The sequence below is a fragment of the Carassius gibelio genome, chromosome A19 (genome assembly GCF_023724105.1).
Source record: "Carassius gibelio isolate Cgi1373 ecotype wild population from Czech Republic chromosome A19, carGib1.2-hapl.c, whole genome shotgun sequence".
NCBI lineage: Eukaryota > Metazoa > Chordata > Actinopteri > Cypriniformes > Cyprinidae > Carassius > Carassius gibelio.
Window position 1 is genome coordinate 16,884,173 of NC_068389.1, and position 26,041 is coordinate 16,910,213.

Here is a 26,041-nt window from a genome sequence, read left to right on the forward strand (position 1 = left end):
GATTATTATTTGATATAAATCCTTCAGCTGAACGGAACGAAGACGGCTGCTGATCTATTCCATGTAAATCTGTCTCTCACCATGCAGCATAAATGTCTGATTCCTTAAACACATTACTTTAAAGGCAGATATAATTACATATATCCTACAGATATTGTTTTGTTTACTTATATCCTCTCAGAAGTTCTACAGAATTAACAGGATTTGTGTGTGTGTGTGTGTTTGTGTGTGTGTGTGTGTGTGTTTGTATAGGCTTAGGCTATTCGTCTGTTAAGCTGCATATTACTTTGCATATTTGTAACTAGAAAATTCTCATTATTTTTCAGATTAGAATAATTTACCGTTAAACACTAAATCACATCATTATGATTTGATCTATATGTCCATCTGTGTCATCAGCGGGTGCTTGAGAATTATTTATGGCAGCAATGCATGAACATTAAATTGTTGAGTATGCTTGATTTTATGATGATGACACAAATCTGTGCAATATAATATAATAACGATTCAAAATTTTGCCAGTTTGTACTATTGTTGTTCCTTTAATGTTTAAAGCGCTCAATGAGGTAGTCAGCAATAGTGGTGAAATGGTGCCACCAAGTGGAGATAAGTCAATAAACTCATGGTAGCCTGAATTTCTTTAATATCTGTAAGCCATCTTCAAACAAGACAATGCATGATCACTGTAACAGTGCATTAATGCAGGTGTTGACTAGTCATAGGCCTAAATGATAACGAAAATGCCTAACCTGACAAATTGACAGTCTAGTAGCGTAATAAATCAGTGATTAGTGGTTGTACCCTAGGTTTGTATAATCCTATCATTAAAATAAACGCCTAAGGGGTTCTGTAAGCTACAATGTAATGAATTATGTTTGACTAAAAAAATGTATGAACAAAAACAGTTTGAAGCAGTATGTTACATTCAACAACAAATTAAACAAGTTAATAAATCCAATTTACACATTTAAAATTAATTTGTCTAAAGCAAATGTTTCCAAACTCAACAGGTCTCCATAATAAATTAAGTATACCTTATGTATAAAGTATATTTTTAATAATATATTTAAAATAATATTTGACTGCTTAATCAAATGATGAAACCCACCCTGTGTGAAACTATTTTCCCCTATTTAAAATGTAGATGAAAAAAAAACAGGGTTTCTGACACTGCCCAGCCCTATTAATAAAATATGATAATGAGGTTATCCATAAAAAAATTTAAATCCACAAATTACATTGTGATACAACAGAAAAACACAACTGCGAGAATTAACTACGATAAAAATATACACAATAAATATAACAAAATAAATATAGCCTCATCGTTTTATATTCATGCAATATATAATTGTTAGTCGCTAAACAAAGCCGGAAACGACGTACCATAACCACCAGTCTTATTTAGACTTTGTTAAATGAAACGTAACGATTGTTTTGAAACTGCTTTTGGTACATTTGAATAAATACCATAAATAAAATATTATCCAAGGCAGAGATACCATGTTAGTGTCTGTGCTCGCGCTTTGAAGCAAGCAGCGAGAGTGGCGTAAAGAGGCGCGCGCTCGCGTGAGGGGGATGGGATGGGGCCACTCAGAGCTCTCGTGCTCCACGAACTAAGCGCGCTCATTATTCTCACTTTTGTCCTTTATATTGATGCTGTTTTAAAATAAAATTAATATTTCCCGTTACCGCATGTGTTACGTGGCATCTGAAAAACAAAAACTATCGGTCTGCGATTGAACTGTGTTGCAGAAAGCGTCTAAAATGTATCCTATTGGAGCAGCTGGTGGTGAGTATTATGATTAGCGAGCGTGCTAGCGACGGGATGCTAACTGAATAAGTCTGGTGATTTTGTTAAAGACAAAAATGTAGTTTAATGGAGTTCAGCTGCACATGACATCAACGTTCAAGTATTATTTTAGTTTTAGCTTATAGCACTGAAGTCATATTTCCCGTCTCTGTCGATGGTTTGTTGTGTAGGCCCATTGTTGTTAGCCTGCTAGCTAAGCTTGTTGACCTGCTGGCTGTTGAATTTACAGCCGCTTGTTAAAGTCATGTGCGCGTCGATCTTAAAACGATAACCGCTCATACTCTCTAAGTTGACTATTTTAGTTTTGGAGATATTAGCGTAGTTTAACGGTTTCGGTCTAATTGCTCTATGTTTTGTCATTGATACTTTGGCACCAGTTTGACTTTCTTCCAGCTAGCCATTACTGAAAGTTACTAACTAAAGTTCTAGTTGATAAATTATTTATTATGCTTTCAAAATTAGCAAAGTTTCTGGTCTATTTGTTATATATTTGCACAGTCGCGATGTTCAGCTAAAGTTGAGTGTGTGTGTAACGTTACCCAAATTATGAATGCAAAATTGTTGTTGTAATATAGTTAATGATGTCATGTATTATGTACCCTCATTACATTTAAGAAATACGTTTTAAAGAATTAAAGTATTGAAGTGCTAAAGAAGTATCACACATTTTAAGAAAGGCGGTAAAACTAGCTTTTGTTCAAGTCACAAACTTACATGAAGAAACCATTAGTTAGCATTAGTTTACTGCATTAGTTAACATTAGTTTACTGCATTAGTTAACATTAGTTTACTGCATTAGTTAACATTAGTTTACTGCATTAGTAAACGTGAGCTTAAACTGAACACAGCTTCTACAGCATTTATTATTCTTATTTGATGTTAATTTCAACGTCCTAATAGTTTTACAATCAAAAGTTTGAATTTGTTTACATTAGTTATCACATTGTGTTTTATTAATAAACTTTAAGAAATGCTGTAAAAATACTTAGCTGTTAGTTAATGTTAGCAGATTTTAATGAATGGGTGCTTATGGTAAAGTGCTATCACTTAGGTTTCATAACAATTATGAGTTTGTTGTATTATATGCTTAGAGCCATGTTGATATATATGTATCATGCAAATAGTGATGTAAAGAAAATACATCCTGGTACTTGAGTGTGTGGGAGAGTTTGGCAGGTTGTTGAGTTGCTTGTGTGGTGTTTGTGATAAGGAGGTAAAAGGCCTGTTGCCCAGTGGGATGGGTTCATGTCCCTAGTATCTTCCTGCCGTGTTTTTAGGGTTGATAAGATGGGGTGAGACAGTTCATGGAATCTGTCAGCGAAAGACTTCAGATACCCACAAGCCTCCTTGTACATTGAATGTTTTTCATACATTTAACACTGTTGTATTAACTTGACCTGTTTTTCCCCCCAAATCAACAAACCATGTGTGTCCCTGTTTTATTGTATGCTCAACATTTGTAATCAACTAAATCTGTTGGATATTAAATCAGTTTTCAAAATTTTTCAGTTTTCAAGTTAAATGGCTGTATTTCTGTGATTGTACATATGTTTCTGCACATGATCACTAATGTAGAGGTTTGTTTGAAATAAACCAGTTATTATGTCTTTTATAGCTGCTGAGCTGTGTCAGGGACAGCAGTCTACAGGGTCAGATGTTTCTGGTAAGCAGCCCAGACTAAGCTGGCCTGTTGAAAAGCCTAGCACATATTTTCAGTACTGTTTATCAAGTTTCTTGAAATGTTTAATTAAAGCTTTAAACCATAGCAACTTCATTTACTGTTGAGTGTTTTCACTCTAAAAACCTTCAGTATTGCTCAGTATTTTTCATTTTCTAGTTTCTGATTGGGTAAGTTAGTACAGTAGTAAATGAGGTTAATTACTTGCAGCATCACACACTGTGAAAAAATAGGTCATAATACACTGCATTTACGGAAATTTCTGTGTGTGTTTTTTTTTTTAATGGGTGTTAGTTGTATTTAAAATGTTTGCAATTATTTTTACAATTATTTTTTGTGTTTAAGGGTTAACAGAAATGTTCGTAAAAGTTAATGGATGATGTCCTGGAAGAAAATTAGCACTTCTTAAATTTTTAAACAGTGCATGAGCACATGGCTGTTATTATTCTGGTTTAATATTCAGTTCAACACTGTGAGATATTGCTTTTCGATACAGTTAAACTAAAATGAAGTTGATAGCAAGTAAGTTACTTTTCAAACTAAAGTTGACCAGTTAGTTTCTATATAGGAAAATAAAGAAGTTCTGTAATGTGTGGTGCTTGAGTTTGTGGCACAGCAGAGCTCTAATAGTCTTACCTAAATGTTTGTGTGGGCCTAATTAATAGGATTAAGCTTCTCAGAGCTCCTCTGAACTAAAAATGGACTTTTCTAGCTTAAAATAATGGACCTGGTCCAAAAAAAGATAATTTTTCTTATTAATGTTATAAATAAATACAATTGTTTGTGTTTGTCCCATAGCTCCCCTGTCTCCTCCAGCACAAGAGTATGTCTTCAAACCACCTCAACGGCCAGACTTTGGCACAATGGGTAGGACAATCAAGCTTCAGGCCAACTTCTTTGAAATGGAAATACCCAAGCTGGAGGTGTACCATTACGACATAGACATCAAGCCTGAGAAATGCCCACGGAGAGTTAACCGGTAACAGCTTTTGACTGAAACTTGAAAATTTCAGCTGATTGTTTGGAAGGAAATTTATACTACCTTTTTTTTTTTTTGTAGTGAAATTGTTGAGCACATGGTCCAGCACTTTAAGACACAGATCTTTGGAGATCGAAAGCCTGTGTATGATGGAAGAAAGAATCTCTACACTGCCATGCCTTTACCCATTGGAAGAGACAAAGTATGCACTAGTAAAGTCATGATCAAGTCTGTGTTGGCTTTATTTTCTTGTTTGATAAAGTAGTAACTGAAATGTTTTATTCTGTATCTACACAAAATTCTACATTGAAGGCTTTTTACATTTTATGGAGTGTCACATCATACTGATGTCCCAAACTGTTCTTTTAGGTGGAGCTGGAGGTCACAATTCCAGGCGAGGGAAAAGACAGGAGCTTTAAAGTAGCTATAAAATGGGTGTCCTGTGTGAGTCTGCAAGCTCTACATGAAGCACTGACTGGACGGCTACCAAACATCCCCTTTGAGACTATTCAGGCTCTGGATGTTGTCATGAGACATTTGCCCTCTATGAGGTTAATGGCTGTGTTTTGTCGACTCGGTTTTCCATACATCACTATTGGGGGACTTCATCCTTCTGCACACTGTGCTGTTTAAACACATTATTGCTGTGTCTGCAGGTACACCCCAGTTGGACGTTCATTCTTCACTCCCTCTGAGGGCTGCTCCAACCCCCTCGGTGGAGGAAGAGAAGTCTGGTTTGGCTTCCATCAGTCTGTTCGACCATCCCTCTGGAAGATGATGCTCAACATTGATGGTCAGTGTGCACTGACATCATCTGCATTAATAAATGTTTCTTGAACCTTTCTTATATGAATCTTTGTTTTGTAATATTTATCATTAGTGTCTGCCACTGCGTTCTACAAAGCTCAACCTGTGATTGAGTTCATGTGCGAGGTTTTGGATTTTAAAAGCATTGAAGAGCAACAGAAGCCCTTGACAGATTCCCAGAGAGTGAAGTTTACCAAGGAAATCAAAGGTGATTTATTACAGTAATTAATGACATCCCTAATGTTTTTTATTGATTGAATTTTTGAACATTGAATTTTTTTTAACTATCAGGTCTGAAGGTTGAAATCACTCACTGTGGACAGATGAAGAGAAAATACAGGGTTTGTAATGTGACTAGAAGACCAGCCAGCCATCAAACGTAAGATGTTTTAAATGGCTAGAGCTCAATCTGTATGAATGCCAATGTATTTTATATTCCTCATTTGGATGATGCAGCGTTAAAAGTCAATGCTTTAAAAATGTATTTTGCTTGTGTCTAGGTTTCCTTTGCAACAAGAGAATGGTCAGACCATTGAATGCACTGTTGCCCAGTACTTCAAGGATAAGTACAAACTAGTGCTGCTATATCCACATCTCCCATGTTTACAAGTTGGTCAGGAACAGAAACACACCTACCTTCCGCTGGAGGTTGGTCATGCTTGCTTTTTCCACCTATTTCTCTCTCATTTCTTTCTCTGAATGTCATTTTCCTTGTTTTTTTTATAAATGCAGGTCTGTAATATAGTAGCCGGACAGAGATGCATCAAGAAACTGACAGACAATCAGACCTCCACTATGATACGTGCCACAGCCAGGTCTGCACCTGACCGTCAGGATGAGATCAGCAAACTGGTATGTGCAGCTCTCTGTCCTTTTTCAGTCTTCTAAATCTCATCCACACCTCATGATGGATTTCATTTGGTTGTGACAGATGAGAAGTGCCAACTTCAACACCGATCCTTATGTGCGTGAGTTTGGAGTTATGGTAAGAGACGAGATGACTGAGGTCAATGGTCGGGTCCTTCAGGCACCTTCAATTCTTTATGGAGGAAGGGTAGGAACCTGTCCTGGTCAACTTGACATTTATCTTGCCAACCTTGTCATTGAATTCCAATCTGGATGTGTCTTCCTAATTTGGTCATGTCTCTATGTCTCTTTTTCAGAACAAAGCAATAGCAACCCCAGTCCAGGGTGTGTGGGACATGAGGAACAAGCAGTTCCACACAGGAATTGAGATCAAAGTGTGGGCTATCGCCTGCTTTGCCCCACAGAGGCAGTGTACAGAACTTCTTCTGAAGTAAGCCAGCTTTGACCTGGATCTGGAGAAGTATTTGGTTGAATCAATGTTCAGACCCTTACATGGTCGAATCCTTTGTTTGTTTGTTTTCTAGGGCATTTACTGACCAGCTCCGTAAGATATCACGTGATGCTGGCATGCCCATTCAGGGCCAGCCGTGCTTTTGCAAATATGCCCAGGGAGCAGACAGTGTGGAGCCCATGTTCAAACACCTCAAGTACACTTACCAAGGCTTACAGCTGGTGGTTGTCATCCTACCTGGGAAGACCCCCGTTTATGGTAATTTAACACCTCTAAGTTTCTCTAGTATTTTTATTTTCAGTGTGTTTGTAAAGTTGTAATGTTCTAAACACTGTCAATTCTCATAGCTGAGGTGAAGCGTGTTGGAGACACTGTTCTTGGCATGGCCACGCAGTGTGTCCAGGTGAAGAATGTGCAGAAGACCACACCTCAGACCCTTTCCAACCTCTGCCTGAAGATTAATGTCAAACTGGGTGGAGTCAATAACATTCTTCTTCCACAGGGCAGGTGAGGGCAGCTTTTTCAAAAGCCTTTGGCATGCATAAAGCTTAAGGCACTTTTTCTAATGCAGATTTGGTAATGCCTGGGGTGCTTTCCAATGAAATTTGACCGGAAAGTACAGTGCACTTTTCTGCATTCCTTTATCACTGTTTTTGTCTTTAGGCCCTTGGTGTTTCAGCAACCAGTCATCTTTCTGGGTGCAGATGTGACTCATCCACCAGCTGGAGATGGCAAGAAACCCTCAATTGCTGCCGTAAGCCTGACAAGACTGATATTTTAAGGTTGATTATGTTAATTGCATAGTGCCAAGTAGCACTAATACCACAAGTGTTACCAATCTACTACTTGTACACAATTTTAAGCCATGTCATATAATCTCAAAAGTCTTTAATAAGGCTTTTGACATCTCAGAGCTAGGGGGCCTTGTAAATAATAATAATATTTATGTTAGTTAATGTGTGTTTATATAAGTTGTAAAGCTATATACTTATATGGCATAACATATAGTTGATGTTGATCTTTATAGGTTTATAATGTTTAGATACCTTTTTATGTTTTGTGTACATGTCCATGTTTGTTCACATACGTTTACATGAGTAGCACCGCTGTGGGGCACGACATTTTCTTTCATCTGTCTCCACATATAGCAGAATGTCAATTAAGGTCACTTGACAAAAGGGATTAGGGCTGAGCAAAAAAAAAAAATTTTTTTTAAATAATGTTGATTCGATATTGATTCTCAAAAGCCACGAATCAATCTTTTCTGGTATTTATTTCAGCACACATTTAAAACAAGATCTGATTCACATGAATCTTATCATTACTCTTCTCCACTAGATGTCACCTTTATTTACCTTGCGTGATGTTACAACGGAAAGCCTGTCATTCATTCATTGCTCACCATGGCAGAGATACTGGTGATTTAGAAACAAGAACAAAGCCATACGCCTGACTCGCAATGCTCAGGTTAAATGCTATAGGAATACTATAAATCTGCAGAAGCATTTGATATCACGCATAAGGTGCCATGATTTCTGTAATCAATGATGAAAGGCCGGGCACACATTGTTTTTGAACTAATGTAACTTACACACATACTAAAGCGTGGATGACGCTTGCAGTGTTTTCAGCTTCTTCTGTTTCACTTTTTATTAGTAGAATACAACCCCAGCTGCTCTGTGATTCACTTCATTAGCATTTTACAATTTCATTTGAGAAAACTACCATCATATCAAATATATATATATACAGCAGCTGCAAGTTCCTCACGGCAACCCGTCAAAATAAAAGTATAGTTTAACATTAAAAAACGTCTGAATACATTACTATTTAGCATTCTTAAGACTTAATGCTACTACTGCTAATACATATTAATACATCTTTATTTTTAAAGGAATAATCACATTTGTTTTCTTTTTTAATTTTACCAGTAAACCTCTGTTGTGCAGCACTTTATTTGCCAAAAAAGTAAGTGTTAAGTATTGATTTGATTAGGATAAATTTAGTGTTTTATGCACTATAACATTTTATATGGCCCTATTATTGTTCAAAAAGGACCCTATACAAAAAAAAGAATAGGTTTAAGATACAGGCTTATCTTATCTTTTTTTTCAGAAATAACAATAGCATTTTAAAAAAATATATTTTCGCTGAATGTAATAAAAAAAAAAAATTGAGAATCGATTTGAAACGAGAGCATTGAGAATCGAAATTGAATCGAATCGGGACATCTGAATCGATACCCAGCCCTAATAGGGATGTAACGGTATGAACATTTCTTATAACAATCATAGTGACCAAAATTATCATGGTTATTAGTATTAGCACAGTATTATTAAAATGTGCTGGAGATGTTCAGAAAATACAGACAAACAAATCACTTCACCAACAAACATAAAATAAAATGACTTTTTTTTTGCATAATCACAAACAATAACATTACCAATGATGTTAGGATTTTAAATGACAACTTTGACTGACAACAATAGGATGTTCAAATATCTAATATAAATGTTCAAATAAACCTTTGAAAAAGTTTCATAAAAAGGTAAGCCTCACATTTCAGCCTTTAAATAAAGAAAATGGTTAAGTTAAAATGATTGTATATATAATTGATAATTGATTGACAATAATTGATTAATAAATTATTATATGTATTTTATCTGCTCCATAAATAATTCTAGATAACTTGACTTGAGTCCACATGAGCTTGTTTTTCATCAACTGGTCAAAACTTACAGCAGGGCATGAAATCTGGTGCGTTTTCGCCCAGACAGAAACTGCACACAGACTGGATGTAAATATAATCTCTGTAAATCCACTCACTGACAGCAGGTGGCGTTTATGGAAAAGATCAATTAGAGCCATTTCCCGTAACCTCTGTGGACAAAGCAGTTGCAATTAAGAACACATTCTTTAGGTATAACGTTGAGTGAAGATGAAAACAAAATACCATTGAAATGTTTCTGAAGACAGTCAGAACCTTCAGAGGTACATTCATATAATTCATTTATTTATTTGTATAATTCCCTTAGCACTCTTTTAAAACCTTCCGGGCTTTTCCGCCCAGTTTTCACTCAAAACGAAACTACTCCGCATGCTGTGCTCCTGTGATACTGTTACTTAAAACGGTGCTTTGTGCTGGACAGTATTTATTTATCGTGAGTTGTTCAAATCGAGTTAATCTAATACAGGTTTAATAATTTTAACATGAAACCAATACTAACCGTGGGGTATTGTAAAATGATTTATCATCAAAACGGTTACATCAATCGTTACATCCCTGCTTGATAATAACACATTTTATTTATTTATTTTTAAAATATAATATTTAGGTTGTTGGTAGTATGGATGCCCACCCGAGTCGATACTGTGCTACGGTGCGGGTGCAGCAGCACCGTCAGGACATCATTCAGGATCTGGCCACCATGGTGAGAGAGCTGCTGATCCAGTTCTACAAATCCACACGCTTTAAACCAACGCGCATCATCTACTACCGAGACGGCATTTCAGAGGGCCAGTTCAACCAGGTAGATTGCGGGCCTGCACTTTTCTTTGCCAACGCTAGCTGATTGGTCCTAACACATTTCATTTAATCTTCAGTCTCCGGCTTTGTCTATGCAGGTTCTGCAGCATGAACTGCTGGCTATTCGTGAGGCCTGTATCAAGCTGGAGAAAGATTATCAACCAGGCATCACCTTCGTAGTAGTGCAGAAGAGACACCACACCAGGCTCTTCTGCATGGACCGGAATGAGCGGGTTGGTTAATGCACAAGATTTTATCTCTATACAGGAGTTCCTGTATAGTCCCAGGAGTTAATGTCTTTTAAACTTGCCTTTCAAATTTGCTGTTTATATCCAAGGTTGGAAAGAGTGGCAACATCCCTGCTGGCACCACAGTTGACACCAAAATTACTCATCCATCTGAGTTTGACTTTTATCTTTGCAGTCATGCCGGAATTCAGGTACCATTGAATATTTCAAATAGAATAGCAATGAAAGATCAATAAAGAAGTCATAGACTTGTTATATATAAAGTGAGTGCATATGAATGCTTTAGTCCTAGTTATCGGGTACCTAAAAGTGTGGAGCTTAATTGGCTTTAGTCTGGATGAACATTATGCTTGTCTAAGAGTGTGTGATTTCAGTTCTTTATAATTGCTGAATCTCCACAGGGAACCAGCAGGCCGTCCCACTACCACGTGCTGTGGGATGACAACCATTTCACCTCTGATGAGCTGCAGGTCCTCACCTACCAGCTGTGCCACACCTACGTGCGCTGCACCCGCTCGGTCTCCATTCCTGCACCAGCCTATTATGCCCACCTGGTGGCGTTCCGTGCTCGCTACCACTTGGTTGACAAAGAACACGACAGGTACCAAGTCTTACTAACTTGGACCGAGTAAATGACACTGTTTTATTACAGAGAAACTAAAAAGAAGAAACTGTCCTAAAGTTTGGGTTATTTTTTTATTTTTTTCAGTGAACCTAGATTATCCAAGGTTTTATTATATTGAATAAGTAACATGATGACATGTAGAGAAGGCTATATAGTCTTGTTTGGTATACATTTTCTTTGGGTTGCAACATCCTGTCTCTGCTCTACAAAGGATGCTAAAATAAGTCCTTAATGCTTACAACTAATTCAAAATTCACTTTTATTTTCTCACACAACTGGATGTGACTTTTTTTTTTATTTATATAATGCAAGACCTTATTCATTGTTATCCCAACAGATCTGATTTTATGTGTGTGTTGTAATTTTTTGCCGGCAGTGCTGAAGGCAGTCACACATCAGGTCAGAGTAATGGCAGAGACCAACAAGCCCTGGCCAAAGCTGTGCAGATCCACCAGGACACAATGCGCACCATGTACTTTGCCTGAACATAGCCAGAAACAAGCCCTACATCCTGGAAACAGCACGGTGTGTGTGTCTGTGTGCATTTTTGTGTGTTTGCCTCAATTGTATAAATGAGATCCTATAATGGGGGGAAAAAACAAGAATCGCCATGTTGTTAGGTTTCCATTTGCCCATGAAGTCAATTTCCATACATCCTAAATATCCATGATTTTAGAACTGTAATGTGATTCTTTTTTTTTTTTTTTTTTGGTTTAGTGGGCATGGTTATGTGTCTCTGTTGTATATATGCATGTCAGATTAGAGGTTAACATGTTTACATAGTCAATCCAAAAATTCAAACTATTTTTACACTGAAAGTTACGTTTGCTTGATTCAGTACTATCACCAAGGCTGGTGATGGAGACTGTTGAACAGTAGTTTTTACAAACTCATCAAAACAATGGGTTCGGGTTAGTTTAGGACAACACAGATCAGGTTTAGGGGTTGTAGAGATGCAGTTTCCACAGCTAAATTATTTATCAGCAAAAGCAAGTGCACTGACCAGATGGGGGACTTCAGGACAAAAGTACTTATCCTGTTTTGTTTCATATATTTGTGCTAATGTGACTTTTTTTTTTTTTTTTTTTTAAATAATCGTGTTGTCATTTACTGTTCAGTCCTGGGCTCAGTCATCCTACTGTATGAGTCCGACCAAGCACTATCATGTGCTTGTATCATGAAATTTGAACACCGTATGTGCAGAATCAAGAATGCATTTGGAAGTGAGAATGTAGGAATTGTTCTGACAATCAGTTTTCTGGCGCTCTGCCGCTCATATGAGACTGGTTCTCATCAGTGACGCTCTCCGTTTACCTGTGCCAGGGTTCTCTGTGCGGAAACAGCTCTGTAATATGGATAATTGTCCTGAAAAGTACTAATATCTTGGGGCTCTTAGCATTTAGATGATGAGATTATCTTGTGTGTAAATTCTAAATTCCATGAGCGTTTCTCTTTTAATGTTCTCTGTGATTGTAACCTAAGGTTCCAGTGGGTTGGGTTTATGAGTTAAGTTTCAAAAACTCCCCTTGACGAAAAAAATACCATCACTTTTTACTTTAAGCACCTGTTCTGAAATTTTCATTTTGATGTTGTCAAAAATCTTGTCCACATTGAAAGACAAAGGCAGTTTTATGCTGAATATCGGGGAATCTTGCAGGACTGTGATTTGCTTGGTTCTGTGCTCTGTTTCCAACAGTGAAGTTTGACTACTATGCTGGCTGCACTCCAGCTGGCATACAGCCAGTCAAGACTTTTTTTTTTTTTAAGAATAATACACACAATTGCATTGACACAAAATCAGAGTGAAAATTTCATACAAATTTCAAATGCACCTTAATATTTTTTTCTTTTCTTTTTTTTTTTATAACCAAGAATCTCGTTTATAACTTAATTTCCATGAGAATATTACAAATCCCTTTTTTAACACCCAAGATACTTTTTTCTTTATATATAAACCTAAAACCTTGTTAAATCTAGTTTTTTCTTTTAGAAACCTTTTGTAGAGTAACAGGGTTGGGCCATTATGTGAGTGGTTGTTAGCTTTTTATTGCTTAACCAAATAGAAACATTTATTTAGTTTGAATCCAAACTTAGTTCAAATTGAAGGGCAATACACTGTATATGTATAGGTAAACTGTTTTCATGTAAACAGTCTTATCCCTTCTAAAGCATATCAGGATGTGTAGCGATTGATTGAGTCTTGTTAGTTAATTAACTGTAAGATCGCTTCCCCAAATAATTCTTCAATTTTAACTTGAAATTCTTGGGAATTTTTAATCATCCTTTTCTAACTATGCATTGTTTACCAAGAGATTTTAGTGGTATGTTTGTGTATATGAATTATAAATATAGAACATTTGTAACGTAGTCGTTTTCATGCTGGGTACTTTTAGTAGTGTAAATAGTACAAACCCTGTACCCGCTGTAGCAGTATTAGCTTACAAAATACTCTATTTTTATTATCAGCAATTGGATGTTCTTTATATGGCTCTCAATTATTCCTTTTAGCCGAACAAGATTACATGCGTACTTGTAGTTAATGTCCTACTATAACTGAAGCACAATAGGACATTATAATTGTAGGTGCTAGAGTTTATTCTTGAGACAACCATTTTTTATTATCTTGTTTAACTTCAGCTTTTAAACAAGAATCACAGACTGGTCAGAGAGCTTAATGGCAATGTTTGGTTTTTGATCTGGTGAAATCTGACTTTTGATCCTGAAACCCTGACCCTCATTTTCTAAACCCAAAAGACTGTGTATAAGGGGCATTTTAATTTATCTTCAAATACTTGACTAGAGTTATGTTGTTATTTGGCGCTGATCTTGTAACTCGTGACAGTAGATGCACTTTGAAGAGCAATGGACAGAGTTCTCTAGTTCCGGTGCTTGTCTGGATCAGGAGTATGTTATCTGGGTGCAGTTGTGTGGAAATGACTAGATGTCCTACCTCTTGTTACCTGTTACTTGTGTTATGGTAACATTACCGCACTGGTCATTTCCTCATAATTGCACTGATAGGAAATGTCATCTTTTCGTCCCGGTGAAAGTGGTAGATGTCACAGAAATTTTGAACACTTGCTCTAAAATGGCATCTTTAATTCATTTGTTCAGTGGCCAAGCCTGCTGCCATTTAGCCTAGAGGATTTAGCATTGCTGTTGTTTTATTATGGTAGTTTTAAGCTATGTATTGAAAGCTAGAATTGAGTGCTGCAAGTTTAAGATGTCAAACATTTGATGCTTCACAAGTCAGACATGAATCCAAAAGATTATTAAATGCTTTCCGTGAATAAGTGGCTTAATGCTTTAAATGTGCCCGGCAAGCTATAAAAATGTTCATTCATGTATATTATATTCCACTTTTATCATTTTCTGTTATTTTTTTAATTGCAGAGCATTGTCGCTTTATCCATACTTGTTTGAATGTGTTACATAGTTTTCCTGTTTTTCTTAACATTAAGTTAGAAGAATAGCATTTACCATTTAACATCAGAAACATGAGGTGAAATCATTGCTCAAACTACTTAGAATTTTTTTCTTTTCTTTTTTTTTTTTTACTATTTTCATCCTCATGACTTGCTTCAGTTGGATGATTTTTAGAAGTTACTGAGTTTTTAGTATTTTACGCTTTTTGAAATCAGCACCTTAGTCAAAGGTCTTCAACATATGCAATTTCTCAAGTGTGAAATATGAGATGTTTTGCACTATATCAGAAGAGGTGTTACTAATTTGCATACTGGTGGACAGATTGTAAGGTTATAGAGAGGAACCATCAATAGTAGTCTTGAACATTTTTTCATATACCATCATATTAGCACTAATCTTTTAAAAGTTGACAGATGTAAGAAGGTCTTGAGTTAGACTATGCAAAAACTAATTTCCACTCCGTCACTGTTTGTATATAGGGTTCAGATTGTCTAAATTTTGTCTGAAATCTGTCATGCATACCAAATTGAGCTAGGGACTTTTTTTTTTCTTTTTTTTTCTCCTTCCGTAATCAGCTGATTTATTATTTTTTTAAATAAGGTCATAAGGAATCTGATGCAAATTTTTGTTTAAAATATGTCCATTCAAATATCCATGAATGCAAATGTCATGGGGGCCAAGAATTAATGGAGGAGAATGAAGTACGGTGCTGGTTTTGAGATCATCACGTTAATCTTTGCTGCAGCATCTCCGTTTCAACTCTTAAGAGGTACAGACGGTGTTAACTGAAAATTGAAATGGTGCCCTAGTTTCTTTTGATTTATTTATCAATGTTCTGTTATTAACATTATGCATGTCTCTTGCATCATCATTTTTAGAGTATTGTCTTTTGCTGCTTGAGTGAAGCTTGTATATTGCTTGGCGAAGTATCTTTCCAGGTCTGTGTGGGGTTACAGTGTCCACATGCCTTTTTGCTTTACACCTTGTGGTTTGAATGAAACGAGTCAATTTAAGTTTGATTCTTAGGTGGTGCCCCGATTACTTTCAGATTTTAATTTCAGAAACTTTTTTTTGTTAAGCAGACAAAAATGACAGTCTAATCAAAATAATTTTTCCCCCTAGCTATGTGATCAGAGGTGGTATTTTAACCAGATCTATTGCTAATGTGTTTGCATTAGAACTTTTGCACTATAGTGTTCTGAAGCAGAAATATAAGCCTACATACCATGGTAGTTTTTTTACTGTACTTACTGATTTTTAATTCCTAAGGTGGCAAGTTTCAAAGATGCTACCTTATGACCTGCTTAAACCATTAGGATACAAACAAATGGCTTGAATGTACTCCATACACCTGCATACTGGTTAAGAACATCCACATTATTTTCATCCGTTTGCTCCACTTTGTTTTATCCATGCACATTTAAAAGCAGCATTGAATCATTGGGCTTATATCCATGCATATTTCCAACTGTATCACACCATTCATGGTTGTGATGAACAAAATTAACAGATAATGGGCAGTTTATTCAGAAAAGATTCACAAAGATCCTTAAATCGCTGATGTTTGTGGTGCTGTACTGTAAAAACTGTACATATGGCAATGTTTTGGTGTTTCGTGTTTTTTTTTGCCATGTACTGCTTATATATTTCCAAGTTTCATCCAAAGGGTTTTTGAGCTATATTATAACTCCCATGTTCATAAATTAACCCAATAAGCCAAATGTACTTTCGTTGAAGCCCTTTTGCTTTACCAGCAACACTCTTTGGTGGTCCTATAATCATGACAGTGGTACTTGCTGAGCCTCCGTTCATTGTGTGCACAAATTAAACCTCTACTCCGTTTCATCAGGACAGTTGCCATTGAGCTAGTTGTTTTATTGGGGTATGATGGCATACAAGTGTTTCAAAAAACTTTTTAGCAACTACGCCCCATCCCTTGTTGTGAGGGATAAAAAAAAATCTTTAAAAAAAAGAGCATAGTTCCATTAGTTAATTACGTGCTAACATGTTATTTATTCCAATATGAGCTTGCATGTAAGATGAAAATGGGGTCTTGAGACTGATTTATTGGAATAATTGAGAGCTTCATTATAACCTGGCTTTTTAAACCAACTTTGAAAAACTACCTCAATAGTGTCAGGTGCTAACATTAAAATATCCCTTATACGTCTATGTACGTGGTCATGACAAAGAACAATAATTGTGACCAAACAACACAAGCCTATACTGTGTATTAAGTGTTTAGTTGTCTTTCACTCTTTTTTTGTTTTTTAAGCCATTTACAAAAAATGTATGGTGGATCAACATATGAGGGATGTTTCGGCATGTAACAAAATTGCAGGGGACCAAAATAAATATGATTTGAAAGTTTCCCTTTTTAAAATGTAGTGATAAATACTCATCAGCTTTTAGAGGTTGATTAAAATAATTTTCCACTGTAGCTTTTTAGCGGAAATGGAGCTGTTCTCAGATCCTCTGGTTGTATCTATGGTGAACAAATCAAAAATTCAGGCCAAGATAATTGCCAAAACATGGTGGTCGAGTTGGTGTAATTCATTTCTGGCATTGTTCCATATTCCATTCTAGCATTGTGCCATATTGTGGATAACATACTGGACAAGATACGTTCAATGACCATTGCTGTGTTTAATGGATCTTTAGGGAAACCGACAACATTTGCTTGTGAAGCAGCTTGTCAACCTGTCAAATGGCAAACTAATCATCATTGAGCTTTACTGTCTTTGGAGTGCTAGCACTCTACTTGATTCTTCTACTTGATTTAGATCCAGTATTGCAATAAATATGTTTCGCACTCAATAGATCCTGATCTGTTTGACGGACGTTCCACGACGAGTCTGCGATAAGCTATTTGTATTTTAATATTGTCACGTATGACTCCAGAGTGCTATTAAATGCAATTGACATGTATTTACTATGCTGCATTTTATGAAGGGAATTCAATTTGGATCTGATTTCTCTCAGACTCTGATTGAGGATGCATTAAACATCCTAATACACTGGCATTTGAGTTTTTGAGAACTAAATATTAAGGTACAAAAAGGTTGTATGAAAAGTCATCCAGAATCTTTTTCTTTTTCTTTTTTTTATCTGTGAGCTTAAAAACGTCCAGCGTGTTTTGGTCGTGTATGTGTGCCTTTATAAAATCTCTCCCACACCTGATCGAGTCACTATCCTTTTCATTTGATACTCAGCACCACATTGGATAATTTGTACATTTATCATGCAACCTTGAGTGAATGCTGCATAGAATGATCAGTATTTGTATTTTGCACTTTCTAAGCAGTTTTAAAGGATGCCCTGTGGTAATTGGGCGCACAGACTATTTAAGACGAGGTATTTTCTGCTACAATAGGAATTCTAAGGAACAATATGACTTGTTGGTCTTTTCGAAAATAAAGTGTATAGATGTGAAGTACCTCATAAGCCTGATAAATGCTGCATAAACTTCATTTATTGTTCTTTTGTGAACCTCATTTCAAACATTTTCCCCTACAGGGAGGTTTGATGCCCACAAGTTGTGCAAGCACCTTCAGAATTCTGTGATTGACCAGAGACATCAAATGCAATTTGATAGACAGATTTAGTCATATTCACTGACATGATATACAATATTATAGAACCTCTAGCTTGAGCATTGCTCCGTGGATTATGACTATTAGATGTAGTGACGTCCTGCATTCAAAAGTTACAGTTGACTCCGGTATTGCCATTTAAGGGCTGTATCTGCTATTGCCTCTCGTCCTCAGTCCCCTCACCTGTGTCTTAATGTAGCCTTAGAACTGCATTTATGGATGGAACATAATAAATACTATCTGGCCTTAAAATATGCACTATTTAACCACAACATGCAAGTCGCTACAAATCAGGCCATACGTTTGTGCCATAAAACTACCTCCTGAGAATGTAGGAGTATCCTGGAACTGACAGATGGCTTTTTTTATTTTCCCCTTCCAATTTGTACGGTGTAAGTTGACACTCAGTTTTTTTTTCCGTTTCGATCCCATTCCCCCCCCATGTAAATTAAAAACCGTTGAAATTCCAGGACACTCTAGTTGATTTATTTATTTTTAAATCATGTCCATGCTAGTGATGGAAAAGTCAAGCGACCAAAGTTTCAATACGAAGGCTTTCTTGTACAGTGTTGTGGCGTCAAACTTCCCTCTCACATCAGCAATTTATCTTTCATTTAACCTTGTGTGTGCTCCTTTATATCATGCCAAATAATTTGCTGTCATTCCTGTCACAAATTCTTTAATTTCTGATTCATGTTTGCTTTCACTGCTAATCTACTTGTTGTTTCTTGATAATGTAAAGTGTGAGTTTTTTTTTTTTAAACAAACTTATAAGATTACAAACCAAGATATGCTGTAAACCCTGCTAAGACATAATGTGAAAATGTATCATTTAATATAGCTCACTTTTGCTTGGCTCTGTATTGCATCATTTATTAAACAATTTCCTCTGACTGTCATGTCTTGTGTTTTCAAGGGTTTTTTGTGCTGGATTTTAAACATAAAGCTCTGGTTTTATTTGGAAGTGCTGGCCTCTGCTAATGTCTGGTTGTGTCTGCTGCTTTTGCCAGCTTTGTTCCATTCCTGTTTGCTGAGATCATATTTATGGGGCGCCGTTTGTAAAGCCGCCCACGCTGAAAATAACAGCAACATTTTGTCACATTTAGCTTCAAACAATGTTTAAAAAAAACTTTCTTTAAATAGTTAAATATAAATATTAAATGTTACACCTAAGTGTTAAATCTAAATGTTAAATATATATAAATGTTACATTTAAATCTAAATGTTGAATCTAAATGTTTTGGGTGAAACTAAATATTTAACTAATATGCAAATTCAAAATGCCGGAAGTTCCAAAATAAAAGCTCGATGAGGTCAGTGTGTGTGCATCGTGTCAAATAAGTAACGAATAAAAACCATCTCATCCGAGGAAACTGACTCTTGGACCTAGATTATCGTGATAATGATTACCTAAAATAATAAACACGTTTGGAGAAACTGTATTTGAAGAGTAGGCTATTGTCACTGTAATGAAAAATGTGGGACTTATGATGACCTGTAGCCATAATAGCCAGCCACGAGGAGTCTCACTTTGACTGAATGTTATGTCCTATAAGCCTATTTCCCCACCCGCCCCTGACCAGGTACGGTAACTATTTATGCTACTGTAGTTCAAAATGTCCAATGAATCGGCGTTAGCCGAGAGCATAGGCTCTTGTTGGCGTTTAAGTATCAGAATCAGAAAGAGCTTTATTGCCAAGTATGCTTACGCATACAAGGAATTTGTTTTAGTGACATAAGCTTCCAGTACACAGAGACGACAACAACACAGAAAAAAAAAATTGTGCTATAAATGACAATGGAATAGGATTGAGTGAGATGCAGGAATGTTCTAGGATGGAGGGTTAACAAATAAATATAAGGATATTGCACGTTTATAAGCATAAGTAGGGAACATTTAACTGTTCATGAGGTAGATTGCCTGGGGGAAGAAACTGTTCTTGTGCCTTGCTGTTCTGGTGTTTGCGGCTCTGAGGCGCCGGCCAGATGGCAAAAGTTCAAAGATGGGGTGACTTAGATGTGAGGGATCCAGAGTGATTTTCTGAGCCCTTTTCCTCACTCTGGATGTATACAGTTCTTGAAGGGTGGGCAGGGGAGCACCAATAATCCTTTCAGCAGTCCGAACAGTTCTCTGTCTTCTGATGTCTGATTTTGTTGCTGAACCAAACCAGACAGTTATTGAAGTGCACAGGACAGACTCAATGACGGCCGAGTAGAACTATTTTAGCAGCTCCTGTGGCAGGTTAAACTTCCTCAGCTGGCGAAGGTAATACAACCTTTGCTGGGCCTTTTTAACAATGATGTCAATGTGATTGTCCCACTTCAGGTCCTGAGAGATGGTGGTTCCCAGGAATCTGAATGACTTCACTGCAGTCACAGTGCTGTTCATGATGGTGAGTTGGGAATGTGCAGGTGGGTTTCTCCTAAAGTCCACGATCGTCTCCACTGTTTTGAGCGTGTTCAGCTCCAGGTTGTTAAGACTGCACCAGACAGCCAGCTGCTCAACCTCTTGTCTGTAAGCAGACTCATCACGGTCCTGGATGACGCCGATGACTGTAGTGTCGACTGCAAACTTTAGGAGCTTGACAGAGGGGTCTTTAGAGGTGCAGTCGTTGGTGTACAGGGAGAAGAGCAGAGGGGAGAGAACACATCCCTGAGGGGCACCAGTGTTGGTGGAGCAGCTGTTTGATGTGAATTTCCCCAGTCTCACTAACTGTTGCCTATCTGTCAGAAAGCTGGTGATCCACTGACAGATAGAGCTAGGACCAGAGAGCTGTTGGGATGATGGTGTTGAATGCCGAACTAAAGTCCACAAATAGGATCCTCACATAAGTCCCTGTTTTGTCCAGATGTTGCAGGATGAAGTACAATCCCATGTTGATTACATCATCCACGGACCTATTTGCTCGGTAAGCAAACTGGAGGGGGTCCAGTGATGAAAAGTATGCGAACATTTTCATAAAAGTGACACTAGCCTACTCCTCAAATACAGTTTCTCCAAACGTGTTTATTATTTTAGGTAGTCATTATCACGATAGTCCACGTCCAAGAGTCAATTTCCTCAGATGAGATGGTTTTTATTCGTTACTTATTTGACATGATGCTATAAACACACACTGACCTCACCGAGCTTTTATTTTGTCACTTCCGGTTATTGGCATTTTTAATTTCCACATTAGCTAAATATTTAGTTTCAAAAAGAAACATTTAGATTTAACATTTAGATTTATATTTAACATTTAGATTTATATTTTACATTTAAACGTTTAGATTTAGATTTAACATTTAGATTTAGCATTTAGATGTAACATTTAGGGGTAACATTTAATATTTATATGTAGCCTAACTATTTAAAATATCACAAATATTGTTTGGTATTTGTGGCTATTTAAGTTCACAAATATTGTTGTAAATGTGCTAAAAAGTGACCGTCAAAAATTCATACCAGTTTTTTAAACATTGTTTGAAGCTAAATGTGACAAAATGTTGCTGTTATTTTCAGCGTGAGCCGCTTTACAAACGGCGCCCGATACACATTGGCCTTTAAAATCCTTCAACACGTATATTTTTCTAGATCGCCAAACACCCATCTTGTAAGTAAACGCAGATTGTGTGGATTCTTGCAAACCCTAAAACAATGTTGCCTGAGGCCAGCGCTGGTTTTTACTTTCTCTTCTCACACTACAGTCTAAAACGAAGCTTTATATTGTACAGTTTAGCTCAAATAAGTAAGGGTTTTTAAGGACAATCCTTGTATATCTCTTAAAAATAAATTGACTGCCTCAGACTTTCTTACAAACGCCGTGACTCGAGCTCTGTCTGTCCTTCCCAAATCAACAGCGAAAGGAAAAAAATCACGTTTACAGACAGGGAAATCCTCCTTAAAGTCTACAATGGCCGCGACTCAAAACCTAGTGCATGTCTGCTCAGTGTTAATAGAGAGTATTTTATTCCGCGTCCAAATGATGTTTAAAATGCTGTCTAGATAGGCAGCTTACTGGGAATTGAGACTCTGACACTCTTCCAGCTGACCAAAACTCTGTCTGGAAAAGTACGTTTTGTTTTACTCCACTCTTGAAACTTATGTGTAACGTCCAGTGTTTATTTAGAGTATTATTGTTGTGTTTATAAAAAAGAAAAGTATTTCCTTGTCGTAAGTAGACACATGAGTTGTGAGGAGCTCTGAGTCAAGCTGTGAAGAGTGAGTCAGATTTTCCAGCTCGTTTTCTGTCTCCTCTGCTGGTCTGCTGCAGCAGTCTGGAAGGTAAGTTTATCTGAAACGGAGTAGTTTAACGTGTTAAGGTGTCAAATCCTTTTGCATCGTTTGTTAGTTGTAAACTTAAACGCAAAAACGTTTATTAAAGACATTTTCCTCATAGAACGTTTCAACGCAGACGGCGACAGAATTCGACGAAGTTTGAAAAACCGTTACTTGTTTAATTCATAAATTAAAAACTTTTTTTTTTAGAATTTCCAACGTGTGAGATGGGATTATTCTATTTGTATGTATTTTATTTTATGTTTCCTCATATAGAGCTAACTTTAGGTTGGTCTCGAGGGAGAACAGTAAACTAATAGAACGATGCATGTGTGATGTAGCTACACCTTTGTTTCGATGATACTTTCGATTGTAACAGCGTCATGGCAGTTTTACCGATTCCCTAGATAAGCGTATATTCTGAGGCACTACCAAAGCAGCTTTTGAGCATCCCCAGCAGCTCAACATTATAAAAATGCTTCGACCCACCAGTTTGTCTCATCAACCGCATGGAGGAATGTTGAAGAAATGTATTCGAAAGCAATCATTATTTTGCAATTAATCACTATAATCAGAAACATTATAAGCCATATACCACTCATGTTTTTTGGTGGAAACTTTATACAGCACATTTAGCATATGTCAGAATACTAAAACATCAAGAAGAACAAAGTTAATCACCTTGTACTACAATATTCTTCTAATAGATTTTACAACACCTGCTGTTTGACATTATAATTAAGATTAAAATAATAACATTTAAATAATTTTAAGACTTTGGGGGGCTGTTTGCTGAAACCACTTGTTTGAGAACTGCTACACATACAAAATAACTTCAGACGGTTTTCGTAAACTAACAAATTTCTTACTTTTTAGAAGGTGGAAATGCTGTTTTTTTCATATGTGCAGCCTCCTCATCGTGCAGGATGCTAGAAAAAGATATTAAAATAACCTTAAGGATGTAGTGTGTCCCCAAAATTTGGTTGATTTTTTTTTTTTCATAGTCATCCTGTCTTATTGAGATCCTTTGATATGCATTATAGTGAATTAAACATGGGTTTAATACACTAAGCTCACGTGGAGCAAGGACAGTTAACCAAAGTGTCATCTTTTCAATCCTGTTTACTGTTTGTGCAATATCACCAGTATGCTGTTGCTCCAGGACAGAATGAGAAGGACTTGTTTGTCCTGGTGCCTTTTCCTGATGTTTGTCTGGTACCCAGCGGGCAGCATTATGACAGATCTTGAGCTGGAGGGTTCGGACCAGGACTGGGGTTCTGGATTACACGAACTCCTAAACAGCTTTCCAGCTGATAGTCCATTTGTCAGAGAGACACCTGGCAAGCCAGCCAACTGCACTCAGCGCTTCTGGCTTCCTCCGTCCTCTCCTGTGTGCTGGGATGATATAGCGGGCCCAGAGGAGTTTGAGAAGTCCCGCCTTCTCGTTCTGCAGAACAGGGCAGCACTGCAGGCAGTATCAACATCTAGTGGTCTTGAGGACGGGGCTGCATCCTTTGATCAACAGGCCAAGGAGAACATGCAGGGCGTCCTGGCTGACCATCTCGCTGTGGCCCAGACCGCCAATACAATGCAGAAGGTGTTCACGGATTTGGATGAGAAGAGGAAGGAGGGGGAAAAACATTATACCTTCTCAAGGTAACGGAGTCATTTTTAATGCTTTCATCGAAGATGTATTTGGCTGTGATTTAAAACATTAAGCAGAATTTTACTATAAAGTCGCCTTTTCACTATCTCCAAAAAACAACATTTCTGATGGCGAATAGTATGTGTGTTGCATGCACTTCTGAACATATAGTACAGACCAAAAGTTTGGATACACCTTCTCATTCAAATAATTTTCTTTATTTTCATGACTATGAAAATTGTAGATTCACACTGAAGGCATCAAAACTAGGAATTAACACATGTGGAATTATATACATCACAAAAAAGTGTGAAACAACTGAAAATATGTCATATTGTAGGTTCTTCAAAGTAGCCACCTTTTGCTTTGATTACTGCTTTGCACACTCTTGGCATTCTCTTGATGAGCTTCAAGAGGTAGTCACCTGAAATGGTCTTCCAACAGTCTTGAAGGAGTTCCCCGAGAGATGCTCAGCACTTGTTGGCCATTTTACCTTCTGTCTGCGGTCCAGCTCATCCCTAAACCATCTCGATTGGGTTCAGGTCCAGTGACTGTGGAGGCCAGGTCATCTGGCGCAGAACCCCATCACTCTCCTTCTTAGTCAAATAGCCCTTGATGCCTTCAGTGTGACTCTACAATTTTCATAGTCATGAAATAAAGAAAACTCTTTGAATGAGAAGGTGTGTCCAAACTTTTGGTCTGTACTGTATATACAGTGTTTTCAGACCCATTTGAGCTTTAGGTGCATTGAAATATTTGAACTTTTGTGACTAGTCGGTATATGACCGTCTGACAGGTTTTAATGTATTGTCTTACTTAAAATGATGAGCGCAAGGTGAGAATTACCAATATTTTCACATTAGAACGTCAGTCTTTAAAAACAGTTCTTAATGATTTAAACGTATTTGTCAGTCATTTGTTTTGTGTGGATATATCTAGATATTCATTATTCATTTTACCATGGTGAAAAAGCAGAGTAACTGCTGATTCATGACTAAATTGAAAGTTTCTTATACTCACTTTTTCAGTGGTCTTTTTATAGTAAAGTGTTTTTCTCACTCATTTTAGTTATCATCACTAAAATCTTTGATTTTAAGAAAAAAAAAAGTGTTTGGAAATCAGACAGAAAAGATAAGATACAAGACTATGCAATTAATATCTTTAACTTCAATTCCTAAAACTATATATGTTTTAATGTGTACATATATACACATCAAGTGTATGTGTGTGTGTTTATTTTATTATGATTCCAATATATAAATTGACTTATTGGAAGTAAGACACTAAAGAGTAACCAATCATGGGTAATGTAGTTTTCCTGCCAAGAGTTCCACTTTTAAACATGATTGTTTAAAAAATAAGTTGAAATAATGCAGGCTGCTGGCTTCAACAAAAGCATAAACCATCCGTTAACAAACTTCGCAGCTGACACTGTGGGTCTTTAAGGGCTTACAAGATATCATTAAAAATCAATTTCTCTGTTGAGAAAATGTACTTTACATAAAAGAATCTGATTGTAGCAGAGATAGTGGAAAGGCAGCACATTATTTACAAAATGTCAACACAGGTTGATTTCTTCTGAATCAAAATTCAGAAAAGTAATTATTTCATTTTTTTTCTCTCTCTCAGTCTGAAGGAGCAAACTGAAAACACGAAAGACTCCATTGCTAAAAAGGAGCAAGTAGCCGCTCTTCTAGAGAAACATCTGACCAATCTGGAGAGGTCTTTGAACACTATGCAACTTCGACTGGCCAAACTACTACCCCAGTAATTTAATTTGAGCAACACAACCTACACGTGTGGAAAATAATATAATGCATGTTTATTACATTTTATCAAACAAATAAGACTTGTATCACCATATACTGCATGCCAACAGCACCCTGTATTTCTCTTTTGTTAACCATCTTCCTCTTGTTTTTCCACTCCATTAAGTAAATGGGATTAATATTAATTACTGGCAATAAAATCTATTTTTATACCCCCAGACTATAGACTGTTACCTAAAAATGTAAAGTACAATTGTATTAAGCTTAATTTGTCTGTGATTAAAAAAATAAATACATGCACAACATGCTTTGCATGTCATAAGCCTAATTACTGTAATGACTTTACCGGTAAATAC

At 36.8% G+C, this 26,041-nt stretch overlaps 1 protein-coding gene across 3 annotated transcripts; it reads left to right on the forward strand.

The window, feature by feature from the left end:
- The first annotated feature begins 1,518 nt into the window (after nucleotides 1-1,518).
- On the forward strand, nucleotides 1,519-25,993 carry LOC127935166 (protein argonaute-2). Of its 3 annotated transcripts, none has more exons than XR_008147995.1 (23): nucleotides 1,519-1,792; nucleotides 3,429-3,476; nucleotides 4,290-4,470; nucleotides 4,552-4,672; nucleotides 4,840-5,021; nucleotides 5,127-5,263; nucleotides 5,351-5,485; nucleotides 5,569-5,656; nucleotides 5,778-5,925; nucleotides 6,010-6,129; nucleotides 6,209-6,331; nucleotides 6,441-6,574; nucleotides 6,669-6,853; nucleotides 6,943-7,102; nucleotides 7,259-7,349; nucleotides 9,931-10,125; nucleotides 10,199-10,354; nucleotides 10,459-10,560; nucleotides 10,771-10,970; nucleotides 11,371-11,519; nucleotides 20,340-20,406; nucleotides 23,418-23,927; nucleotides 25,546-25,993. XR_008147995.1 is itself a non-coding variant. In XM_052532800.1 (20 exons), exons 1-20 carry the CDS (start codon nucleotides 1,768-1,770, stop codon nucleotides 11,477-11,479), a joined length of 2,619 nt encoding a protein of 872 aa, XP_052388760.1. In that variant the 5' UTR covers nucleotides 1,521-1,767; the 3' UTR covers nucleotides 11,480-18,912. The 3 variants fall into 3 exon arrangements, 1 of the variants encoding a protein (XP_052388760.1); XR_008147996.1 differs by having other exon boundaries at nucleotides 1,521-1,792; nucleotides 10,220-10,354; XM_052532800.1 differs by lacking the exons at nucleotides 20,340-20,406; nucleotides 23,418-23,927; nucleotides 25,546-25,993 and having other exon boundaries at nucleotides 1,521-1,792; nucleotides 10,220-10,354; nucleotides 11,371-18,912.
- The last annotated feature ends 48 nt before the right edge of the window (nucleotides 25,994-26,041 follow it).